Raw genomic sequence first — 16,363 nt, 5'->3', positions numbered from 1 at the left:
AGATGTAAAAATTGCACCGGACCGTGTGAACTTCATTTGTCTTTTATTCTTACAGACTTCTCTTCACTATATTTGTGGTTTGCTTCTTATTACTTTGAAAAATAGTTTTAAAATGAAGATATCTGTTATGCTAGTAAAAACATCAGAAGAAAAATACTGAATTGACAGTATTTTAATTCTGCTTAGATGATTAAAATAGAACATTAAATGTTCCCATTTTGGGGGTGACAGGAAGTTTTGGGAAGCGGGAGGAAACACTATAAGAATGGGATTTTTTTTTTCTTTTTTTTAAACTGATATCACAAAACTTACCCTGAAATATTTATAAGATTACCACGCAACGATGGCATTTTGGCTACATCAGGTCTGCTGAGGACATCAAAAGAAGTGTGGGCAATAACCAATATTGTCAGAAAGTCAGAAATAGCTGCTTTTGCAGGTTCCCCATTTACCAAAAAGCATGTTCAACCTGGGGAAGGAAGGGCACATACCTGCCAGCTGGGAAACAAGCAAATATATGGAGCATTTAGAGAGCCTTGTGCACTGAGAAACTTCCCCTGGATTTTAAATTTTGCCAAAAGTGTCATGTAGTTGCACAAAATTAATTTCACTGCTGAGACAATACCTTCAGGTATGTTTGCACCATGTTTGGCACAAGGAGATACTAATCTTGACCAGAGCCTCTGTAAGATTTCATTTAGCAAGTCTCTAGTAGGAAGGGGGAAAGCAAAAGCCAGAAACATAGGTATTGACCTGAGAGGCACATGGATCTCACGTGAAAGAATGAGAAATGAGATATGAATGTATAACTAGATCAGATCAATTAACCTGCAAAACATAAAATAAAAGCCATAAAAGCCTTCAGTAAAGTTGCAAAAAACCCCAAACAAACCTACCATTCAGTAGACAGAACGTGTGTGACCTACCATACAGAAAATGTTAGCCCACCCGTAAAACCAAAATCTAAAAGCTTTTGGTTTGGGGTTTTTTCTTTCTGTTTTCAATATTGCATATTGTTATTTTACAAGTAGACAGCTACCCCTTCTGAAGTCCGCAAATACCCTATTTTAGCTATCACCTGTGGGATTTACTGAAACATGCTACACACCATGCAAAAACCTATTTGTTTCACAAGTTCGAATATGCCACCCTTCAGCTTCATGAATACCCTCATGACACATGATTCCGGGAAAAGGCCAATCAAAGTTTCCAGTGTATTCTTCCTAAAGATAGCCTGAACTTTGTCTATCCAGGGGTCCCATCCTGAACCACTGCCAATTTCAAGACCAGAGAGAGAGGGCAAGATACTGACATTTCCACAGATTTCAGGGAAATTGGTGCCTGCAGAAAGAATTGAGAGATAGCCACAGTGAGGAAAAACTGAAATGTGGGACTCGAACTCAGCTGCAGGAACTACTGCCTTTGCTTTTCTATTGACAGAGATCTACGTAAATCCAGGCTCCTCTAGTACTTCCCTCTATGCAGCTTCTATCTTCCTTTTTTTTTAAAAAATTTTTAAATATATACTTGGTTGTATATACTACAGTTCTTAACCTAAACTGGAGCTGAATTATCCTGTTATGTAAATGTCTATCTTCAAGATATTCAGGAATAAGGATGAGTTTACATACACAGATTCTAAGAGAGGAACATTTTCTTGTCAGGTAGCACTATTTCCCATTTTTGCTTTGGATAATGCTGTAATTACAGAGTAATTATAAACTGGAGCCAAAATTACAGCAGCTGTATAATAAGTATTAAACCACAAGCACTGTATTAAAGAACGTTAACTGTTTCTTATGCTCGTAAAAAAAGAAAATTCTATACTTGGAAAGCAAATTCATATAATTGAAATTGGAGCAGCTGAGTTTTATTTTGGTGTAGCTTACCAATAAAAATCTGTCACATAGACAACTGCAAGATTCCTGGTTTTTTTATTTAGAAAGAGAAACAGATCACATAGCATTGCAGAGTTTACCTTTTCAAACACTTAGATCTATCTGATGTTATAGTAACATTTTTTTATGTGCACGAAAAATCTCTCTTGCACTAATCCTTATAAATAATCCACTTCTAGTGTCTAATTACAGGAAAAAAAAAAACCAACAAAAAAGCAACCATAAAGCCAAGTAAGCAGATAAAAGTTTCCCATATTAATCTCTCAGAAGCAATTCAGTGTAATTGCGTAAAATTCCACACAAACTTCAATTCCCAGAAGTAAAAATGTAAAGAAATTCTAGCCATTTTAATTTTTATTCCTTAACAACCTTTTGAACCCATCAAGACACGGGATTATATTAGTGTTGTTGCCCTGCAGCAGCACATTGAAGCTACGGTGCACATACAAATTCAGAGTCATTCACCCACTAAAACTAAAACCCTAGAGCAGAATTGAGGCCTTACTGCATGTGTAGCACCTCACTGAGAAGACAAATCACCTCAAATCTACTGTTGTCTAACCTATTTGCTACACAAATTGTGTATATATAATACAATAAGTATACTGTAATTTTCTAAGACTACCATCAACCTAGCAAAATGCTGGATCACAGACCAGGAGAGCTGAAATCCTGTGGAGGAGAGAGAGGAAGGGTTTAACAGGAAGAGAAAACGAGTGAATGTTAGGTACAGTCAGAAGTTGTTCCAAGGTACGAGAAGAGTCAAGGGAAAAATCAGCCCATGTCAGAAAACTCTCAAAGTACTGATTTCTGAGCTAAAACCTCTGTGAAATCCAGGTCTTCATTTCAGATTTCAGAACAGCTCCCCAGTTTTGCCAAAGAAATGTTATGCGGTACAGCAGGGAGCCCAAACTTCTGATTTTCTCATGGATCACCACGAAGAGGTCTACTACCCAGACCACTTGGTTTTATGGACCATCTGAAGAACTCTGCTTAGAACAAGGTTTGACATCTCTGAACAGGACCTTACATTACTAACTGTATTTTCCTAATATCGAAGTTTCAAGTATGTTCCAAGCGAGCATCTTATGATTTCATGCAGAGCACTGTGAATGCGGGTGCTTTAAACTGTCACAGTATGAACTCAAATATACGGGCAAACACCACCTGAGCCTCAGCAGGAGGTGGGCTGAGATCAGTTAGTCTACAGGAAGAGCTTAACTTGAGCTCAGAGCCACAAAACCAGCAACTGGCCACATGATACAGGCTCTTTTCTCTACTTCTGGGCACAAAATCCCATCGTGTGTATATATATCTACGTAGAGACATTACAAGAGTGAAGAACGGATCACAAGTTCATACACTGATACTGAAATGACAGACAACTGACACAGATACATTCTTCAAAAGGACCTGGTGAAAACCTCCCACACAGACACAGCTTTCTAAAGACAACTGTAAGCCTATACAGACCTCATACGCAAAATGGACTTGGGAAGATCTTACCTAACCACAATCACTGCATATGTGCAAAACACAACAGGACTGGAAGGGTGAGGAGGCGGCAACAGATGGCAGAAATTTCACACAGTACCTTTACTGTCAGCAGAGTAACATGACAGCTCTCTAACACAGTCCAAAAGGCATCTTACTGTCTCACAAGAGGCTCCCTGTCTCCAAGGGATGAGAAATCTGACTTGTGGTCAGATGAGTATAAATCACAACCAGCACAGAAATGACATCCAATATTCAGTCATGCACTTTTCCTGTCTGGGAGTGTTTACATCCTCCATTGAATCAAGATTTTCTTCCCATTTGGGTAATTGCTGTTCTTGCAGGATCCCAAAGGGCTTCAAAGACCAAAATTTGACAAGATCCCATGAGAGGGGAAACAGACTGCTAATCTATTTTCTTCCTCCTGTTTGACTCCTTGCAACTCCCACATGCCAATAGAGGCATCAAACTACACAGGTAAGCACTTCCGCATCAGTTTTCCCAGATAAACAGCTTAATCTTGCAGTTTCGATGCCAGGATGGAAACACTTACTTATCCCAGAGTCCCTGGGTAAAGAATCCATTAAAGAAGTCTCCTCCCTCTTACTGCCCAGCCCATGCACCAAAACAGCCCAAGAGTCTACTGTGAATAAGAGCACAGCCCAGATGAGGTAGTCAGCCATGGTACAATAGAATATTCCTCTGGATAGAAGCCACTGCAAACGGTTTTCAGGAAAACGCTAAAGCAGTCTACCCAAAAGGAAGGGCTGGATCTTTGGAAATGGTGCAAATCTACCACAAAGCAATGTATTCTCACTCAGGGGAAAGATGAACGTCCTAAACACATTCTGTCAGAAGGTTCCGGTTCCAAAAAAAGCCGCAGCGATGCTGTGAAATGGCCAGATCCTGGGATTCCAATTAACAAGGAGACTTCTTCATCTTCTCCCATGGCTCAGCATGGCTATATTGCTAGCCCACAGGCCACATCAGGACTACAGAAGGAGAACAAGACAAATCTGCCACTTTCTCTGGTGGAAGACATGACGTGGCCTAGCCAAAAGCCCCTTCCTGTGCCTGGATACTAGCTGGCACACAGCTACACAGGAAAGCAGAGGAACAGGGACAGGAGATTAATTTTTCCTCAGGCATGTATGTGTGGCACTGAGCTGAACATGATGCTTCAAAGTAGTTTTGCTACACATGAAAGGAATAAATGTCCTGTAGCAAATAAGGTGAGACCACCTTTTTTCTTGCCCCAGACTACATTTGTGGTGATGGGCAGAGGGTTGCAGACCTCCTTCCAAAACATATCATGTGCTTTACGCTCTCCCATTACATTAGCATGCTGAGCAATCAAATCCTAACTCCTTTTAAAAATCAGGCTCTTGATAGGAGTCCTTTCAATTTCAGCAGATCAAAGCATTGCCATATCGCTTTAAGGGATGTTAAAGACATAATTCCTTGCTTACTCATGGATTTTTGGAAGAAACGGCAAGTTGTTAACTGTTCAGGATCCTTACCCTGGGATTAAGGGAAGATTTGGTCCTGTGAAGGATTTTGTTAGCTCATAAGTCAATCACTGACTAAAGAGAAAACACTAAAGGGAAAAATAGATGGGAAAAAAAAAATGGATGTCTCTAAAACCCAATGGTGTCTGTGGTGAAGTCATCTCTGAAGGATATTTCAGTCTCTCCCAGAAAAGTGCGGGGATTTCTGAACCACCTGCTTGTTCACTGCTGCCAAAGAGACAAATGCAGTTTCATCTCATTCAGAAAATGATTGAGAGGGTGGAGACCGAGTTAACATCATAGAAACATTCGGTCATTTATTCATCCGGCTCTTCAGGAAAGTATATTTTGATCCCTCAGATTACTTGCTCATCACCAAGGAGAAGAAAATTTCTCCTTTATAAGCAGAAGGACAGCATACATGTTCAGAGATGAGAAGGCTCTTTAAAAAACAGAACAGAAAACAAACTATAAAAAGAATGAGAACACAAACACTGAGAATAGATTCAAACTTTGCTGAGTATGTTACTTGCAATAATTTGATTTACAAGATTGTTCCAATGTAACCTAACCTCCATTTTGAATCTGTAGCCAGTCTACCAAGCTGCACTGAACCTGATGAGCCTGGGAACCATCACCTTGCCACTTCAAACAAGATACCACTGCAAAATCTGTAGTAAAACAGACACATTATAACGTGAAGGAAAGCACAATAGTGCAGAACACAGGCCTTGTGCTCCTCAATTAGCACACTTACAGTAAATTAATCTTTGTTAACTACCCACTGCATGGTGGTCTGTGATTTCAGGAGATGTGACTTCATGATCTGGATGATCCCTTTCAATCTTCTTCTATTTTTGATGCAAGCAGATATTGCCTAGATGGTACATAAAGCATCACAAGAGAATGCTGCAAGCATCCTTGTTTCTTCCATTCATGTAGCTACAATCCGTACTGTATAGTAAGTGATCCAAACCAGATGAAAGATTACAAGCGCAAGGCACATAACACCCAACTAAATCTTCTCACCTACTTTCTTCTTTCTTCGCAGTTGTTGTTGTTTACTCTTTACTAAGGTACTTCATATTGTCATCCTTCTTGGTGGTACAGAGAAACACAGCTTAAATTAGCTTCTATCCAGAAGTCTGCCATAAGATGCAAGAGTCAGTCCTCCAGAAGAAACCAGAGACTGTTTGTGAACTACAATGCCTGTTACAAGAAGGAACACTTCACTTCTTCCTTACCTCCTTTTTTCAAGACAGCTTTCTTGTATACAGACCCCATCAATATGTAATTTAAAGCGAAAACCAGCTGAGACACACATATACAAAATGGCAAATTTTCTACTCATTAGTCTGATCTTGAGAGCCTGAGCTCAGGAGGGATGAGACACTTTTCTGGGTGCCTTGAGACAACTGATATCCACAAATTTTATGAGCCTATTAACGTTTTTACCTTGGCGGGGGGAGAAAAAAGAAGTTGCTCTTCATCAACCTTCAAGAACATGGAAAGAGTTGTTCAAAGTAGAAAATAATCCAACACACCAAAACACACACCTGGAAAATTTCAAATGACACTGCTTCTAACTTGAATGTTACACTAGCGCCACTGAAGGGCTTAATAACATAGCAGAAAACCAGCATCCTCCGTACCAGGGCATGACACTGAAGCTGATAGTCTGCCCAAAATGTCAGGTGCACTTTGAGGGTTAGTCCCTTAGATGGTGCCACATCCAGGGGGTCTGACAATTTGAAGGTGGTGAGGAGTTTCGAGGTAGGTGGATAGGGTGTTTATTTTCATACATTTCTGAGGTCCCACTTTGCTCGCTGCACCAACAGCTACGCTGTCTGCGGTAATCTGAAGCTTTGAATGGCCCTTCTGTTACTCATACCTACATCCTTTGACGACCCCATTAGCACTTACATCCTTACATAAATGGACAACACTACAAATAAGAAGAATGTGAGCCAATGCACAGGTAATAAGGCGTCAGAGAAAGAATACATTAATAAGGCAGCCAACTAATACCAGAGTGCTTGTGCCTCTCTTGTCAGCTACATTCAAGTACCAATAAAAAAGTGCTTGAAGCATACATTTAGTATGCCACTTTGATCTCTAATCATTCATGTTAATTGCTAAATCTGATAAATATTTGCATTAGGAGATTCAGTAGTAGGCACTGGCATTCAGGAATGCCAGAACAGAATGCAAGCGTACACAACAACTCTGCCCAACAACAAAAGAAGAAAAACCCACTCCAGGACACCGCAAAGGCGCCATCTCCATAGGAGGGTAACCTATTTGGCAGCTCCGCTGGCCTCCTCATGGACCAAGTGCCTTTTGTCAGTGCAATAAGGACTGATCTACCTGATTAAGAAGCAGGTGTGACAAGCTTAAAAGGGAGTCACAGCTAGCCCTCCGCAGCTGTGAAAACTGTGTGTGGCATGTGGCCTTGAAGCCAACAGCATGTGTACAGCGTACGAGAAAACATGGGGGAGGGCGTCCTTCTTGGCAGGATCGCTGAGACTACTGTCCTTTCAGGATCCTATTTCCAAATGCAACCAATTCAAAAAGCTTGAAAAGGTATGAACTTCTTCCTTATGCACCAGTTCCTCTTCCCTCCCGCAGGGAATGCCATATTGACACTTGTTGTCAGCAAGTTTGACAGCAGCTTGATGTCCCATCAGGACTGCTGCTGCACCTGGCACACAAATGGGGGGGGGAAAATGCAAGGATTTCGTGGACTATTTATGCATTTCATACTGTCCTGTGCTTGCTGCATCAAAGTGCACAGACAAACTCAGAGTGCATTCGGGTTACCTGATTTAACTCTTAACTCCTGCATTCAATTTTATAAACACTAGCCTTTATCTGTACGCAAAAGCGAAGCAGGCATTCAGCATTTTACGCTCAAAGGAAACCAATGGTCTTCTTCCAAAGTAGTAATAGTCAATAAGCAAGATGCAAAAAAGTGAGTAAGTCTAATGAGCAGACCACAGCGAACAAAGAGGAACTACATTCAACTGAAGGACAGGATGAGCACCAACTTAAACTAATCATCATTAGCTAACATCACTCTTGCACCACTGCATCATCAGAACACCTCTGTTTCCAACATGCACTGGAACAAGCTCCCATGCTAACCTGACGCTGTTGATGCACGGCTTCACAAAGCAGATTCCAGTGCACACTGCCACACAAATCTGACACACCTTGGTTTTTGGAGACCTAGAGAAACAAGTTTTTCTTATGAGTGCCTTAAATTAGACTAGAAGCGACTTCAGCATTATAGAAAACGTCACTTGCTTTTCTTGTAATGTTTTTGGTAAATTCTCACCAGTCTCAGCCATCACCCATTACAAACCAAAGGCTTCTTCCACCTCTTCTGTTCTTGCAGAAAAACAAAAGGAAGTATTCGTAATGGTTAGTGGAAAATTACCATTACCTAATTACTCCTTAACTAACACTAGTTAAGGAGTGCAGTCACAGAGTTTAAGATTGAGAGTCAGAACCTGGTGAAAGGGTCCCACAGATTTGTGAAACCAAATCACCTCCTGCCAACCATAGGCCGTAACAATGTTCTGGACCTTTCATGAACTAACTTTGCTGTTTAATAAGAAAAAAATGTGCCTTATTTGTACATGGAACATGTTTAATTTCACTTTTGAATCACGAGATCAGGCTTTTGTCTGCTAGACGGTATGCATGACCACAGTTTTCCTGTCGAGGTGGACATCCATTCATACCTTAATCTGAGTGGCGATAAGCAAAACAGAGTTCCTGAGGTTAATCAATATTTATACAGTGTTAGTCATTTATCTGCAAAGGCGTTACAGTATGTTTACTTAACAGAGGCACTTCAAAGGGGCCTAGTTAGGACAGGTCTCCCTTTGGCCAGGTAGTCACACCTCTGGAGTGCTAGAGTCTAGCACTAAATAAGAAGGAAGGTTTCATAGTACATGGTTATTGGAGGGGGACACCACTATCAGCAAGGTAGTTTGGTTTTGGGGGTGGTGGTGGTGGGGAAGGAGTGTTTACGATGAGGCTCACCCTTTGCAGTGTGGATATGCTAACCCCTGTATTTTGCCAAACGTGGGGAATGCAACTGCGTAACTTGTAGTAGTGGAGGACTGGTTTTGTGCTCACCCTTGGAAAGACAAAGAAAAAACAAATCACAGCTATACAGTAAGGTCTGGGACATTACAAAATTGGAACAGGAAGATCCTCCTAGTGAAAACCTTCTAAACCTAAACTTGCCTTATCATCGGAGGCCTGTCTACTTGAAAGGTGAGGTAGTTGCTGTCTTTCAAATGGGAAGCGTGGTCTGCGGTGATGTGTACAGCACTGCTGCTAAAGTTGCTGCCTTTGCAAACATTGAGGAGGGAATTGTTACAAATGCGTAAGACCAGTTAAAGCTCACCTCCCTACAGACATCCTGTAAGGATGGCTGCCCGGTCCTGTTGGCTTACGTGAGGTTGTCAGCTTTTGTCAAATGACAAACAGCCTTGTGCAGGAGGGAAAACCACCAGTCTGGAGGGAATAATACCCACCATAAAGTATGGTAATAGTTTTATAGTCTCTGCTAGTTAAAACAATTACTTTTTTCCCCGCCTTCCTTCAGCTTCAGAGATATAAGCCATGCGTTCCAGAAGTAACAGCACAGAAAGCCCAACCAGACCAAAGCTGAGCCAGCAAAGGCTGAAAGACCACCATAAAGAAGAGGTTGGTTACACTGGGAAAGAAAACGTGCAAAGAAGGCAGAAGGAGGAAGATGTAGCCCAAGCCAGTACCATCCTAAGAAGCCCTAAGGCAGAGAAAAAACAAAGAAGTTCCTTCAAGAAAAGAGAGGATCTCTCTCGCGATGACTTGCTATTTCTTCTTAGTGTCCTTGAGGGTGAATTACAGGTGATTTATTATCTTCTTTTATATCTCAGATTAAAACACGCTTCTCCACGTGTCCCCCGCCCCCGCAATTTACTGCAAAAACATGCTGCTTTCATGTTAAATAAACACCCTACCTAATTTTGGTTATTATAGCTATTAGCCAGAAAAGGTGATCTTTACACCATACCTAAATGCAATTAAGATTTACTCACAATGTACCTGTATCACACTAAAAACACTCATAGTCCACTGTAAAGGATCACGTAACTCAAAACAGACGACTCACAAAACTTCCCTATTTTGCTGCCCCATTCCAAGTACATTGAATACAAAGCATTTGTCATTGTAAAACCTATATGGAAAACATTAGAAACCTTTAAGATTTGCTACTTAACTATTTCTTATCTCCCTTCTCCTATGAAGTTATGAGCATTACTCCTGAGGAATCAGTATGTGCCAGATCACAAGAAGTAACTCGCTCAACAGCATTCTAACATCTTTTGCTAGAAAAAAATCAAAATAGCCATTTCACTTCCCATAATACGAAGCATAAGCATTGCATGCCACTTAGCCCACAAGATGCTGGATTTGAAGAGCGAGCATTTTTCTATTTGGAAAACAAGCCAGCTGCCAAGCGGTAAATGATGCTAACCTGGCCAAATGTAATTTCAGGAAGTGGGAACCAGATTTCCAGTGAGCAGGGAGAATATTTCTGTGGCAGGCTGATTGCACAGAAGTAGTGAAGGCCACTTAAAACTGCTCACAGGCAGAGGGAAGAGCAAACTGGCCAAAGTGGCATAAATGGGTGTATCACATGGTTTCAGAGTTTATTAACTAGACAATACCTGGGTAGTTCCATTCTTAACATATGCCTATATATTTACATAATAATACATACATGCTTAACAGAACACACACACATGCAATATGAATATCTGATAGATGTACCAATCTCTGAGGGCAGATCCAATGCAAACTTCTACAGAACATTTAATTATGCAAACAGAATGATTTCTGTTTGTGAAACACTTCTCTCCTGCTCACTTGCCCTTTCTTAATTTAGATTGAAATTCAGATGTCACACACTCCTCAAAAAGTTCTCTCTTCCTCTCAAAAAAGAGATGTGTGTATATATACTTAAATACATACATTTATATTACACACACACTTCATTATGTTTGTGTAATATAAATATACATAAATACACACACACTTCAATTCTTAAGATTTAAAACTGGAACAGAGTGAAATAAAACTCGAAAACAATGAGCCCGACATGAACACTTTAAATCACATCCGACATTCCAAAGGAAACATTACGAATGAAAAAAGTGAAAAGTCATATTTTATTCCTAATTTTCCACCTCCTGTAATGCCAAGTCAAATCTCTGAAGATCTGCTGTCAGTCCAACCATAATTAAGTTTCAAAGTTAAATGCCATTACTCTCTGATTCCAGAACACTTAAAATGCACAAAGATCACTCTTGTATGTTTCTTCCACAATGATAAGGATTAGAAATAGATTATATTTTTTTAAACACCGTCACAAATAGAGATACAGAAGTGCTCCAGCCAAGAGCAGTCAGACTGAAAGTGTTACCCTCCCCAGATATATATTCCTCCTTCCAATTTCTTCCCTTCCTTTTCTACTATTCTAGGATTAGCATGTATGTTGTTTTGTTTTTAATTGAGATCACTGCAGACAATGGATGTTTGAGACAGTTCATTTAGTTACTTCACCATAAGGGAGGCAGGGGGCAACCTCCACCACCAGAGGATGCAGGGGGGTGAAAGACAAAAAAAAAAGAAAAAGAAAAAAAAAAAGAATGAAAGAAAGAGATGGACGCAGCCATCTCTTAGGTGGTGACCTAAACCAGTCTCCCCCCCCCAGTGGAAACATTCACGTAATCATATATTCTCATGAAAGAACATTATCATCAGAAGTGGGACTTTGAGACAATTAGCACAATATTCACAGCAGGTGTTCTGTCCCTTCCAACTTAAAGTCTAGGAGCTAGTAACTTCATAGCAAAGAAGCGTTCTTGGTGGTTTGTTTTGTTTTGTTTTTTTAAAGAGCAAAGAGAATCTATACATCACTTAAAATATTGCAGATACATACAGCATGCTTCTCCAGCATGGAGCATGGACTTAGAGAGCGGTGCTGTATGATAGGAAGAAGGTACATGACCTGCCAGCTTGTGCAAGAATTTCTGAAATACATACATAGAAGAACATATTATAAACATACCTGAGAACATATTGTATCTACTTTTTGGTAACAGGATGTCATCAGATATTTTATGAGATTAAGGAAACAAATACAGTGACATTAAAAAAGGAAAAGTATAACGAACATTTTTAGGCTATATTTTTTGAAGCGACATGACTTTTGGAAACTAGATAACACCACCTTCTTGTAATCATGATCTTTTAAAATGCTTTTTTTAAGCATGCACTCACAAATTGAGAATAACCTTACAGCAGTTACTTCCAAAAGACTTGATGCTGCAACGTTGCTTGTTCCCTGAGGGCAAGTACATGAATGTGTGCACATCTACATGTCTACAAATACATACAGGCATGGTCTCGCACATCCATGTACGCGTACATATACATGCACACAGGACCCCACTGCCAGCTTTGAAGGAAATTAATCTTGTTTTAAAGAACTGCCATTATTGCATGGCTTTGGAATGCATGTTGCAAAGGGTCACATCCCCTGCACCGCACACCTCGCTACATTCACTGCTCAAACGAGCTCAGTGTAAGAACAGAAGCAGACAACCCCAGGTGGGTTTAAACTACAGAAGACACCTTTGCACCCAGAATATACAGAATGTGCAACACCCACAGGCTTCAAGAACCATTCTAACATCTTTCACTAGCAGTTTAAAATCAGCTTCTAATATCACTAGTCACGCTTTGCCCTGAAATTTTGCGTTGTGAATGCTACACGCTGGTCGAGAAACAGCGGTACGATCTAATCACTAACAAAGTACTTCATCATTGATAACAGTTCTGAAGATGTTGGAGTTTATGCAGAACTAATAAAACACAAAGACCTATACTTCCCCTCATGCTTTTTAACTGTTTTCATGTTACTGACTATTTTGGGACACTTTACATACACAGGATTCTTTAAAAAGTTATTTAGTTTTTTCAAAATCAAAACTAGAAAGCTAACCTGTAAATACACATACACAGTTTAACAAAATAAAACCTTACTTTGTGTCTCTGCAGGCTCAAGATGAAGTTATAGGAGTACTGAAAGCTGAAAAAATTGACTTGGCTTTGCTTGAAGCACGATACGGCTTTGTTACTCCCAAGAAGGTGCTAGAGGCCCTCCAGCGAGATGCTATTCAAACAAAGTCTGAGCAATGGCAAGAAGATATCTATGAAAAGCCTATGGGAGAGGTATGAACTTATAATTGATATTTAACCATAGTTCCCACCAAAATCAACAGAAAATCTCCCACTGACTTCAGGGAAAGAAAGCAAATGAGTTCTAAGTCTAGAATCCAACAAAAATGTAAGTGACAGCAGAACAAAGTCCAGGGTCCAGTGGGTGCCTAATAAAAACAGGTATCTAACGATCCTCATTTATACTGCACACTGGGAGCTTTAAACACGGACAGACATGATTTTGTCTAACTCAAATTCTGATAATCAGCCTTCTATTTTTGACGCTGTCTTCTTTTTTTTCCCCTTTCTGTTATCCAAATTCACAACCCTTACAAACAGACGCCTCCCCATTCGTCTCATTGAGGCCATCTTACCAATGGCTGGCAAGGGCCTATTCAGTAGTAATGGCACAGTTGTCTGCCTTTACATATCCCAGCTCCCACTAATTCTGGGGGAGCCACAGGTATACCTGCTCGGTCTGAGTAGTTACTGTAATGAGCTGCCATCAGAAACTTCATCCAGGCAGGTATCTAATATTCTCACATTATACTTAAGTAACCGTTAGTTTAACTACACTACAGCAGCAGCCATACTTTCTGAACAAAATTTATCTGAATTGCATCTCAGCCCTGCAATGCAAATCACTGGATATAAAAATTCCCTTCATATCAGAATATGTTTTTTTCCAAAGTAAATGTCTCCTCTTAAACTTAGATAAACATTTTTAATATACTGCTCAGTACAGATAATCATCATAAAAATTAAAGCAGAAATTATGAATAAAATTCTTCTACCAAGTGTTTTCCAAGCTTTCCAAACAGAAATGTACCTAAGGATACAGAGTTCATGTCAGAGAAAATTATGTCAGGCAAAAGGTCAACACTCATTTCAGGGGCTCAGAGGTTAAAATCTCTGACTACAATCTGAAACAGATAAAGTTCAACTGTGGAGGTTAATTTACTTTAGAACATTGTGGCATTATGTCACAGAAACTTTGAGCACAAATGGAAATGATCTGAAGAGAATTCCAAAAAAGTTTGAAAACATAAGTCCAGTCTGTTACTTTACATAAGTTTATACACGCTTTTTCCTTCTTACACTTAATGGCAGAGAAAGGATTTCTAACACCACTGGATCTGGCAATTCCAAAAGGCAAAGGTAAACATCCTGAGAGCAACCGAAAGGCCAGAAGGACCCCCAGACACTTCGTATATCTTGGTAAACCAAAGGATGCTGTAATTGGCAGGCATTATACAATTTCAGTTTCAAAATCCCCCCCCCAGATTAAGTCAGAGTTCCATTTAGTTTTTGTTTGGATTTTTTAAACATTTATAAAAACCAAGGGAGAGGTGGAACCAGCCACAAAGTATGGGAACTGGCCATTTAAATTCCCCCTTTGCCACCATGACAATGTGGCAATGACAATGACAACCTTTGCCTAGAAATTCTCTGCTGATCCAGTTTCTCTAGATTCACGTGTCTCCCACCCTTGACAATTTAGCCCTGTAGCCCTGAACACAGAGGATCTTCCCAAAACTCAACTGAAAAATACAGTGAATTTCAGGAGGCATCTGTAGGATTACTGGTCCTATAACGTCCTCTCACAACTCACTGTTCTATTCTAAATTTTATTAAGTTTCTTGGAGAATTTGGTTAAGAACGTAGTGGGAAAATCTGGTGACCAGACAGCTTCACTTACTAGGGACAGGATTCATAGGTGAAGAAATGTAGCAAAATACAAAACAGCAGTAATACATCTTCCTTTGCAAAACCTATGAGGAGTGTGACAGACCAAAACCATGTCTGTCTTGGCTATGAGGAGATTTTTTTTATTATTATTATTATTTTTGAAAGCAGAGGGGTTTTTCAGCCAAATTTGCTCTACAGATATTTCTTTCTGCAACCTAACAAATGCCAGATAAGCTTACTCTTATTCCTCACACTTGAGGATACAATAAATTGCTTTATGTTTAAAGGGGCCTTAAAGAAAAGAAAATTGACTTTATTTTGGTTTTGCTTCTGTTTGACACAAAGGCCTGAAAAGGTTTTCCATCTTTTCACGGTTTATTAATTTAGATCAAGTCAGTCATTGATGAAAAAAATCTGGCTTCAGATCAATTGCCACTTCTCTTGAATATAAAAAGAATGGTATTCAACATGCTAGTAAATGCAGAGTAATAGCATAAGAACAATTTTCCCAAATTCAAAAATAAACAAATTTTTTTAAAAGAATCAAAAACCCATCAGAGAAGGTGATGTAGAAATAGAGAGATAAAGAGGAAGATCCTGGATAATTTATGGTATCTTTTTCTCATGTTTCAAATCTTTACAGAATTAGAAAGGCAATTCTGGTTTCTAACTCTCCCGAGCTTCCAATAACACAGTCAAAGAAAAAAAATCTGGTCCCTCACTGTTTGAAATGTGATGAACAATACCTTCTACCACTTTGAAAGCTCCTCTAAAAGCACTGAAACTAGAGGAAAGCCTATATTCTGCATCCATCAAGAATACTTCAAAATTGAATCCATTTTTAAAATCCTAGTGCAAATCAACTCAGGGAAAGATACATCCTCACCAGCCTTTGTTCTGATTGCATCTTCACAACGTCTTACAAGGGTTGGTCAGCTGTAGGGCACCAACAAGTTAGTCATAGGAAGAGACAGAAACAATTAACGTTGACAACATGGCGCGCAGGAAAAGCAGACCAACACAGCCGCCTGGAAATTTGGCTCAGCTCGGTTTGAAAAAGACAGGAGAGGAACTGCTCCCATAGTCTCCAATAATCCTAAACTCAAGATCCTACACTAATAAACAGTGATCATGAGGATATTATTAACAGGAATAATATTGCACTGAACTTCGGGTAAAGAAATGTAACGAACCTGGATTTTATTCTGGCACAGCGCCAAACACAAAACAGTCTAAAAAGAGAAAGATTAAAAGTTCGGTTCCAAAGTTCGGTAATGGATATGAGACACACCACCCTAATTTGACTTCAGACATGAGCTGGTGGCAAAATGTATGTAAATGATTAAATTCCTGGGAATTTTTAGCTTGCTGAACTATTCACAGTTACGTAAGACCATGCCTCTTATTTTCCATTGTATTGTACAGTATGTTCAAGTATTAATTCAAACAAAAAGCCCATACAGTTAGCAAGAACAAAACAACAAATCA

At 39.7% G+C, this 16,363-nt stretch overlaps 2 protein-coding genes across 4 annotated transcripts in view; one reads left to right on the top strand and one right to left on the bottom strand.

The window, feature by feature from the left end:
- CMSS1 (cms1 ribosomal small subunit homolog) overlaps nucleotides 1–16,363 on the bottom strand; it is a 242,431-nt gene that overhangs the window by 145,608 nt on the left and 80,460 nt on the right. The window lies entirely within an intron of this gene.
- Nucleotides 1–16,363, top strand: part of FILIP1L (filamin A interacting protein 1 like) — a 209,744-nt gene that overhangs the window by 114,876 nt on the left and 78,505 nt on the right. For both annotated transcript variants that reach the window (XM_054207512.1, XM_054207505.1), the window contains exons 4-5: nucleotides 9,522–9,805; nucleotides 13,025–13,198. In XM_054207512.1, the coding sequence (XP_054063487.1) occupies nucleotides 9,539–9,805; nucleotides 13,025–13,198 (441 nt within the window). In that variant the 5' untranslated portion in view covers nucleotides 9,522–9,538. The remainder of the gene's footprint in view (nucleotides 1–9,521; nucleotides 9,806–13,024; nucleotides 13,199–16,363) is intronic.

Source organism: Rissa tridactyla, chromosome 1 (genome assembly GCF_028500815.1).
Source record: "Rissa tridactyla isolate bRisTri1 chromosome 1, bRisTri1.patW.cur.20221130, whole genome shotgun sequence".
Classification (NCBI taxonomy): domain Eukaryota; kingdom Metazoa; phylum Chordata; class Aves; order Charadriiformes; family Laridae; genus Rissa; species Rissa tridactyla.
This window is presented reverse-complemented; position numbering and strand designations above follow the sequence as displayed.